This window comes from Cottoperca gobio, chromosome 11, assembly GCF_900634415.1.
Source record: "Cottoperca gobio chromosome 11, fCotGob3.1, whole genome shotgun sequence".
In the NCBI taxonomy this organism is placed as follows: domain Eukaryota; kingdom Metazoa; phylum Chordata; class Actinopteri; order Perciformes; family Bovichtidae; genus Cottoperca; species Cottoperca gobio.
In genome coordinates, this window is record NC_041365.1 from 11579937 (window position 1) to 11590556 (window position 10620).

Here is a 10620-nt window from a genome sequence, read left to right on the forward strand (position 1 = left end):
CAAACTAAATACACAATAGGAATGAAGTGCAACATAGATTACTTTAACAAAAGGTACAACTTTCTTCAATAAGGCCCTTTATTTATAACTTGTATCTTAACCGAACTGTAATAAATACAATTGTTTCTGCGTCGTCTCACACACTCTCCTTACTCTCCTGCATTGTATCCACTTTTTATACTTAGCATAAATATTCTTATCTAAAATCAAAGGTTTTCAGAAGTGGCTAAACTAATGGGACATTTGGGACACTTCAGGTGTGCGTGTACACACACACACAACCTCACAAACTCTTCACCTCCGTGCTAAATTTTAACCCTCCAATGGCGAAAACTGTGGCCGCCAAAGGGCGGGGACATTTATGTGGATCAACTGACAGAGTGAGCTACCAAGCTGCTGGTCGGAGCTAAAACATAAATACTATAAATGGACAAATAAATGGAAATTTAGATCATTTCTTTTTTTATTCTTGCTTATCTATGTATATGTGGGTAAATGTCAGATATCTGGTCAACAAACAAATGTTAAGAATTCACCTTCGACAGATTAAAAGTGTATAAAGACGACAGAATGAAAGGCTCCCAGAAGGATCAGTTCTTGCTTGGAGCCTAACTGGCCTCTGAATAAGTGAAACACCAAAGACCAGATCCCAGAAGCTCATCTATGCTGATGACACTCTCCTGGTAAGCGAGCGCCTGAAAAGTGAAGCTCAGTCTCTACATAACTTGGAACGCTTGACAGGACGATGTCGTTGCTCCAGATGTTGCACAGTCATCTCCCCACCGGGTATCTCAGCACTGAACATCGTCTACTTCAGAGCAAAGTAAGCTGCCCCTGTCTGTCTGACCTATTCACTAAACATCACTCCCCCGACTCTCTGCACCATCAAACATAACACCTCCACACATCCGATGGACTCATCCCACCTCCCAAACTGTGCAAACATCTGTCTGTCTCCCAACAAGATGACCAATTGGGAAAATCCACCCACCCACCACATGATTCACCACCCAACGTGCCTGGTAAAGAGTCGAATGATCAAACAAACACCTGATCTCAGACCTTACTCAGCAAATCCGTGGACTAACCACAGTCCATGCGTGGCTAGCCATTCATTCATTCATTCAAACATGCAAGACACACTTTGTTGTGGATTCCCTCTGTGCTCCCCAGGGCTGTGTATTGGCAATAACCTGGCAATGCGATCACGATTCAATGTGTTGCAATACTGTAAGCAAAGCGATGCAGTATCATTTTCCATTAACCCTGAGAAAAAGCAATTGTACTGTTTTGCCATACTTTACAATTACTAGCCTGATAATCAGGCTGAATTGCTATTTAGTTTTCACTTTTTCATTTATGGTGAAAAACTTAATATGTGGTGAAACATGGCTAGATAATTAATTATTCTTTACAACTCAGTGCCTGTTAACCTCCACAGGAATTGTTACCAACTTCATCCACACTACCTGCAGCAGAAGTTTCCTTGCCCTTGCTGATATGCAATAGAGCTGCAACAATTAGTCGATCGATAGAAAATAATCTGCAACTGTTTTGATCAATCAAATAACAGCTACAGTAATTTTCCATACATACTCTGTTTTATATCATATTAAACTGAATATCTTTGGCTTTTAAAATGAGAAAATAAGACATCTAAAGACATCACTTTGGACTTTGAGAAACTGGGATGGATTCTCTTTCTTGACATTTTATAGAGCGAATGATTATTCGAGAAAATAAAAATCGCCAGATGACTGCATGAAAATAATTGTTAGTTGTAGCCCTACTGAGCACCAAGCGCCACACCGTCACAGCCAATTTATAAAATATATACTGAATTTCAGAGCATTTATAAAAAGAATATCTTCTCTTATTCAGTGTTCAGTGTTAATATTAGGGCTGAGGTTATGACAACATTTACATCATATAATTAAGTAACACTTTACTGAGCATCTGCTTTGATTACCTGATGTTTAATCATTTTGATTTTGATCAGAAATGACAAAGAGAACCTCCCGGTGATTTTAGTTTGACTCGCTCCACTGGCTAATATCAGACCAGAGAGCCACTGGACCGTGAAATAAAAGAGAGGAATCCTTAAAAGTCTCTACCTGTCCATTAATGAAGTCTTCCTGATCCCTTAGGCAGAGAAGATGAACAGAAGAGGCGTAATGTGCACTTAAGACAAAGAGCTTGTTTCTTGTGTCTCAGAGCTAAAATTCAGCAAATGCATTCATGCTTTACACCCAGCATTAACAAAAGGAGAAGTTGTGGTTGTAGTGGTGTTGCTTTATATAAATGCAGAGGATAGTCAGTCAATGTGAAATAGCTGTCACCGTTTTACATTCAGTTTCATGGAAATTGTCAAGCTCACCTGTGTGAAAAATCATTACAATGCTTTAAAAACATTTAACAATCATGATGAGGAGGAGCAGGTGGAAGAGGTTAAATCTTCCTGCCGTGCTAAAACAAAGTGGAAACAAAAAAGGCACGAAGCCTATCAATGGAAAGTTATACTTAACTAAGTGCGTCAGTTCCACAAAATGACATTTTATGGAGAGAAAATCAACAACTGGTCATAATTTCAGGACCTCCTCTGAGGAGAGTAACTACTGTGAAGCAATTAACTGGTAAAGAGGGTTATTTTCTTTAATGGCACCATCATTAAAAATGGCATCATACATTTAAAAGAAGTTAGACCGCATGAACTGCGTATCATTAACCCAACAGCTCAAAACTAAAACTAAAAAACGTACCGGCTTCTTCTCAGCAGCATTTCAGCTGATACGGGATGGATTGACTTGTCGGCTGTAAAAAGTATTTCCCGTCAGCTCCACTCAGCTTGCTGCAGTGCGACTGTCCTGTTGGGGGGGGGGAAGCGGCTCTGGATGCTGTGCGCAGGTATGAGGGGAGTTGGTACTGATGTCCGAACGACTCCGAGGCTCGTTGAGAAAAGGAGGGAGTTGAGAGAAAGCGAAGCCAGATATGAAATCCTGAACTGCCCACTTTTTCACCCAACAATCGGGATGGAGATGGCGCATGTCTGTCAAAGGGAATTGGGAGGGATGACATCTAAAATAAACGATGTAATAGGCTATGAAGTGAAGAGAGATGACCCATGAGGGTTTTCTTTCCTGCAGGGGAAATGCATTGAGCGTCATTTGGAGTCAGCGCAGCAGCAATACGGAGCTGCTGCTGATGCTGATGCTGCTGCAGGTGATATTGCAGCACAGTCACCTATACTGAAAGAGGAGGGCGAGTGAGCTGACAGTAACTCATCCTCTAAATTAGTTACTGTTGGTCTTCTTAAATCACCTTGAAGAACTTTGAATGTATCACCAGTGGAGTAACATCCTGCAGAGGAGCAGCTGTCTGTCAGTTTACTACATCAATCTGCAGGGCGTGTTAGACACCAGAATTTGATTTAAGACCCATAAATTCAATGCGGTATGTCACTATGTAGTGTAATGTCATTAACTGCACCTCATCCAAAAATAGCCATAAAAAGAAAAAAAGTTACACAAAGATATTTAATAAAGTAGATTTGCTAGATACAGGCTACGAACACTGCACTCATTATCTTTTAAGATCTTGTTGTTGAAAATTGGTGAGTGATCTAACAAGCTCATAATGTTTTCATACATGCTGTTGAAGAGCAATAAGGCATCTATTTGTGTTCCTATCTATGGCCGGATTAACCTGCATGGGGGCCTTGAGCAAAAATAAGCAGTAGGCCCCTTTGACCACACCTCCACCCCATTGTTATGCATCTTGTCATCTCCAAGTAAACAAATTGAACACGTGAAACTAACAAACAAAGTTAAGAGTTGTTCAAAATGGCCAAAGTTAAAGGCAGGACAAAAAGCATGAAATGCTTTTCATTATGCAAAAGTGTCTCCTAGCTTACTTTACTCACATCTCTTCCTCATGTCTTAGCTCCTCCCAGTGAGGATGTGAGAAAGAGATGCGAGGAAGAAAGGTGATGATGGAGAAATGATGATCCCTTAGCGCAGACCTGGGCATTGTACGGCCCGCGGGTCCGTGAGGACAATCGTAAATTATAACATATATGAAAAAGTATATATATATTTTTAAACAGCACCCTTTTCAAAATAAAAGCAACACCATTGTATTGCGTGCATGGTGTAAATAACTTTCTAACTGTGTTGCTATTATTTGAAAAGGGTACGTGAACAGCTACAAGTGATGCTAGGTCCTCAAAATGTCCGCTCACGCCAAAATAAGAAAGATTGATACAGAATGCCGCGTTTTCAAGAAGACATGGACTGCTAAGTATTTATTAACAGAAGTCAAAGGTAAAGCCGTGTGCTTAGTTTGTGGTGCGCAGGTCGCTGTGTTCAAGGATTACAATTTGAGTCGCCGTTCAAGAGCTTGTCTGATGAAGAGCGGGAAAAGGAGTCGCGTGCTTTGCTAGCTAAACTGCTAAACCAACAAGGACTTTTTACAAAACATTGCACATCCAGAGATGCAGCTGTCAACACAAGTTATGTCTTATCCCACAAAATCGCTAGAAAAAGTAAACCGTTTTCTGACGGAGAGTTTATCAAGGAGTGTTTGGTGGATTCTGCAGCACTCATATGCCCGGAGGAAAAGGAGGCATTTGAGAAGCCATGCAGTCAATGAATTGGACAACAACAGGGAGTGATGTGTTCACGGAGGTAACTGCGTGTATGGACAAGTTGGGACTGAAATGGGACAAGCTGGCAGGCATGACAACGGATGGTTGTCCAAATCTGACGGGGAACAATGTTGGACTTTTGAAGAGAATGCAGTATAAAGTGACAGAAATGAACCCTGAACAGAAATTGGTATTTTTGCATTGTATTATACATCAGGAAGTGTTGTGTAAGTCAGTTCTAAACATTAACCATGTTGTTGATGTTGTTACTAAAATAGTTAACTTCATCAGGGCAAGAGCTTGTTTGATGTCAAGCACTGTGACACACAGTTTGTTGCACTTTTGGAGGAAAATGAGACTGAACATCGTGACATAGGCTACCAGAGTGGGACCTGAGAGAAGAGATTCAAGACTTCTGTGTGAAGAAAGGAAAGACGTCCCACAGCGCAGTGAAGGCATTCATGAGAAAGTTGCAGCTTCTCTCAAGCCAAATGGAGGACAACATTCTCACCCACTTGCCAACACTGAAGGAAGCCACACCATCAGCTGATCACCTCCACAGGAACTCATCCATGTTAGAAGCCTGCATGGTGAGTTTTGGAGGCGATTTCAAGACTTTAAAACAGTTGAGAATGAAATGCACATGGTTTTTCCCCATTTACATGCAATGTGGATGATGCACCCAGTGATGTTCAGCTTGAACTCATTGACCTGCAGTCTGACACACTTCTGTGAGAGCACTTTAGGTCCGTCTCACTGCCTGAGTTTTACTCTTTCCACACATGAGGAGACATGCTCAGAAGATTCTGGTCCTCTTTGGATCTACCTACATATGTGAACAGACATTCTCAGTGATGAAGTTCAACACATCCAGATACAGATCCTCTATCACTGATGATCACCTGTCAGCTGTCCTGCGCATATCCACCTCAGACATTCAACCAGATCTCAGTGCGCTTGTTCAAGCCCAAGACACACTGGATCTTTCTCACTGAACAAGTAAAGTGAACTGAAAAACATCAAAAGCACTTATTGCTTTTTGTATAAAGTTGATTACTTGCTTATCTTTACATACTGTAAAACACCGATTCAGTATTGGTTTGTGAAGAATACTGATGTAATGATTGTTTTTACTGTTTATTACTTCTCTAGGAGTATTTTCCTATTTGACCCACTCCACAATTTCATATATTTATTGGAAGAGAATATCCTTATTCTTTTGATTACCAGTAGCAGCTAATAAAAATATATAATGTACTGCTTTTTACAATGGGAGAAAATTAATATTGAGCAGAATTAAGTTCAATTTATTGTTGATTTGGCCCTCCAGCACAGCTCGGGTTTCTCATGTGGCCCCTTGTAAAAATGAATTGCCCACCCCTGCCTTAGCGTTTCAAGCGACGTCAGTTACTTATGACGTGCTGCACAGCTGTGTGCCACTTGAGCAGGTGCGGCATTTATACATCCCGTCATTTGATATAAAACGTCTGCGTAGGATTCACCTGTGTTTCCTCCATACGTTGTATAAAAGAAGTGGACTGTGACTACAGTTTTATAGACTTGAGTTTGCCATTTTGGCCTTCGTCATCTTGTTTTTTTGCAACCAGAAGTGACACGAGAGGGTGGAGCTTAGTACAACCGAACGTTGAACAAGACTTTTTTTTTAGGCGACCAAAATGTTACAATTAACTTTCATGAACTGAAAACAAACTGTGGAAGATTTAAGACGACAACACGGAGAGCACCCAAACGGGACAACAGCGTGGTTGTGACATCTCAATCAGAAGGTAGCGCCGCCCTAAGGACATACGCTGCTTTATTGTCTATTTTACTCTAAATGGGTCCGTCATTTAGAAAATGCTGTATTGAAGAAGACTTTAAACTAGCCATTGAGCCCATAAACTCGTCAGGGAAATGTTTACTTAGGTAACAAATCAAGTAAGAAGTAGGGTCATTTTCTCATAGACTTTGGGGCTCTGGAGCAGGTGCCTGTTTAACCCAGTTAATAATCCAGCTTTGGTTCTGTCATCAGAGGAGAGAGCGGAGCTGCAGTGACCAGAGTCTGTGCGAAAATGTGAGCTGAACCTGTGCCCATTATGAGTTGTATAAAGTATATTTTCAGGGATCTTCTTGTCTGAATACTGGCTATTGCTACCTGTTTGTACTGTGTGTAACAGACACACAGAAGACGAATAAGGTCAAGATAAGTGTGTACCTGTGCCTCCGCACACAGGGTGAATGGTGCGTTGTAGAGGCCGTCCCGCAGCTTGGTGCTTCACACCTGAGGAATCTGACACCCAGGTACCAACAGGACTGTCTGGGAAGGAAATGTCACACTGACCCAGACTGAGTCAGGTCCAGTCAGCAGTTATGCTCACTGAAAGACGTCACCCTCTCCGCTGTCATCTGTCTTCAGCAGCAGAGTGGTACAATGAAAACAAAGGGTATCGTTAGATCAGAAACTTAAATGGTAGAAAGAGTCAATAAAAAATAAAGTAAAGAGCTGAAGTGAAACCGGAGCTTCCAGGTTTTTGTTCCAGAAGTAAGAAAACTCATTCAAAATGCCTTTGACATTTATAACAATGCTAATAACTAAAACTTCAGCCCTTTAAAAAACAAAGAAGCTTTTCTCAACAGTACGTGACTTCATGTTTAGATAAGGATTGTAGTTTTTTTGGAAAACAATCTAATATTGTTGTCTATTCAATATTTTTGGTTTAAAGCATCCTTTAATGGACACTATTTCCCAGAAGTCTCAACAAAAGCAACAAGTCCATGGACAAGTCAAGGCTCAGACATGTCTGTAATAACAGAAAGGATGAAGAGAGGGATGAACGCTGTAGAAGTTTTTAGACAGCAGAGATTTAAACTACACAATTTGAAAAGAAAATGACTTTAGATGAAAGCTTTTGGGGAAATGGAAGAAAACTCCAGGAAATGTTTCATTTTTACTGAAAGACCCATGAAAGGAATACTGAATGAGAGTTTGCTTGGAGGAAAAGAAGCTTGTGGTGCTAGACAGGAAGTGATGTCAGGACTTGAGCTTTCCATTAAACACATTCTTGTTCAGTGCAACACGCCCAGCGGTTTTGCTTCTGCAACCTTACTTGGTCTGGTATGACCAGTAGCTCACGGTGGCTAATGTTGGCGAACTTTAGATAGACATTTCTGTGCAAATGACTTTTACACAGACTACTGACTATATAATGTTAAGGAAATAAACTCTATGTGCTGTTATTATCCTGTAATTACCTCTTATGGACGTTGCTTTAGCCAAAGTTGTTCTGTAAGAAGAAAGAAATTGAACATCTGCAGTTTCATAGCAACTGGGCAAACTCCATCTGCTGATGTAGATCATGTGATAAGATTTAAGCTCCAGAATACTAAATAGACCTTTGTGTTTTTCTCAAGAGCTTATACAGTATCTGCTGAAGGGTTTGATAGACTATCACAGAACAATGATACCGGTCTTTTATAGTAAGTGGATAATGCTGTGTGTTACACTGCGGTGGAAAGTACCTAGTACTAGCAAGTACATTTATTCAAGACCGGTACTTCAGTTCAGTCTTGAGGTACTTTACTCAAGTATTTCCATTTTATGTTACTTTATACTTCTCCACTTTATTTGACAGCTTTAGTTCCAAGTTGCTTAAGATTTTACACACACTTTCAAATATGATGCAGAATAGTAACATTAGCTTCACCTGGACCAGCTACAAGATGCTGCAATGCATCAACAATATTAATCAAAGAATATAATATATAATGATATAACACTACATCTTATTGATCATTTATAGAATTGGAAAGTAGCGAAAGCTATAAAATCTCTGTGCATCAGTTTCATGCTCCGTATTGGAACTATGGACAATTTAATCCCAAAATTAAATGTATAGACTATATATGTATAGTCCCAAAATACATCATTTAGCACTTTTACTTTAGTAACATTTTGAATGAGCCGTAATTCTTAGGAATATAGTATTTTACAAAATACTAGATGCTATGCATACAGTATTTTAGCCATTCTTCTTCTGTGAACTACAGGTCCTAAGGGAATGAATTAAACTGAACATAAAACCTATAAATCAAATCTGAATGAGGGAATAAAAGTCAGACAGGAAAAGTAAGAGCCGTGTTCGACCTTCCTTTTCAGCTCCTAATCGTAACATATTGAGGTCAGATACAAGAATCCACTGAGGGCGACTGAATTAGACCAAACACAGTTACACATGCATGCAAGCCGTGCCTCAGACCTGCATACAAGCTAACGTTACATTTTCCAGCAGCCTTCAAACAAGCAGCCTATAATTAGACACTATCATTATATTGTAGCTGAGCTTAGATCATCAAGTGACTCAAGAGCAACACTCAAATTTAGTTTTAAAGTGTCTTCAGATGTTCTGGAGATGTTCGAGCGATCACAAATCCTTCTGCAAGGAGATCATTATACTTTGTATCAGGCAGGGGGGAATTTTCTAAAATCATTGTTTTATGTGCAAAATCTGCACAGCAAACTTGCAACCACTAATTATATAAAGACAGAGACAAGTAACTAAGAGCACTTGCGTGGAATACATTAAGATATACTGTAATTTGACTTTTTGAAAGAAAAAAAACTCCTAAAGTCCTTCCAAAGCATTCTGTTAGGGACTCTGACACGTACATCCCACACCACCAGTGGGATTCATTAGTTTACGTGGCTGAAGCAAATGTGACTCAGCTAAAATACAAAGCACAAACTGCAGTTTATTTTTTTTATGTATTCTTAATTCTGCTTGAGTCATGTTCTGCGGTTTCATTTAACTGGGTTACCAGAATTGCTGTCAACTCACCACTAAGTAGAAATGACAAGACTGGCATTCTTAAAACTCGTTCTACCCTGCACAGTTTAAGACGTTGTAAATCTGCGCTCTGTGTGTGTAAATGGAAAAAATAAAGACAAATGAAGCAATAGAAAGGTTCCACTTCACTGAGGTTAACCTTCACCTTGCTGTGTAGTCCCAGACTGAAATCCACGCAACACTAATGCAATGACAGGAAAGACGACGAGCCTTTGAATAATTTTTCCTCCCATAAAAGCAAAACCTCAAAACCCTGTTTCCGCTGACTGGCTGCTTTTATTCCCTCTTGGATGCAAAGTGGCAGAGGCAAACTGGTTCAGGAGGGACGAGTCTGGGAAAAACTGCCGCTGTCATCCACTCTCCGGCCAAACCAACGCCTTGCCATGCTTTCTGCATGATCTTACTGCACTGACCAGAAATGAGGGTATGGAGAGCCACTGAGGTACTTTGACACATCATTTTTTTGTGTCACTGCCTGGCAACAAAGTTAGTTGCTTCTACAGCTGGAGATCTGGCGAGCCTCGATTTTCGGTAAATCAGTACTCGTGGTTAACCAGCGGGGGAAAAGAAGATTTCTGCTCTTACACAGATTACGCCTCTCCCTTACATACGACAGATAAATGTCTAGCTGAGGGGAGCTTAAAAAAGACTGAGCTTCCCTTTGATAGACAAAGATAAAACTGGATTGTTATAACTACAAAGGGCTATTTTAAGTCCATTTAAACACTTCCATTTAGTAAAGACGATAGGCAGGCTTTAAAAAATATGGAAGTCATGAATCTAAATCTAAATCTTTGACCTATCATCAAAGAGAAATCTTGTTAAATATTTCAGGTTATTTGGCCTTTTCTTCAGTCATTTAACTTTTCCAATTTCCAGGACATTATCTCCCTACATGATGGTCTAAATGTTTCAAAGCTTTCCGTTTTGTCTTTTTATTATATCAATTGATTCTTCTCAGTTTTAACATATTAATGCTTACTTTGAATATTCTTAATTCAAGCTTTATTTCACCCTCACTATTGTCTTTGCGCTACTGTACACATGTGGGATGTGAGTTTCATTCTAATAGGTTTTGATAATTACATTCTTTGCCTTGGTTACTACTGGGACTCATTTTTGGAGAATAAACTG

General features: G+C 39.9%; 1 protein-coding gene across 1 annotated transcript in view; it reads right to left on the reverse strand.

Annotated features, from left to right (window-relative positions):
* LOC115015998 (brevican core protein-like) overlaps positions 1–2931 on the reverse strand; it is a 19708-nt gene extending 16777 nt beyond the window's left edge. Inside the window, exon 1 of the mRNA XM_029443661.1 lies at positions 2760–2931. Coding sequence (XP_029299521.1) covers positions 2760–2779 — 20 coding nt within the window. The 5' untranslated portion in view covers positions 2780–2931. The remainder of the gene's footprint in view (positions 1–2759) is intronic.
* Positions 2932–10620: the final 7689 nt, after the last annotated feature.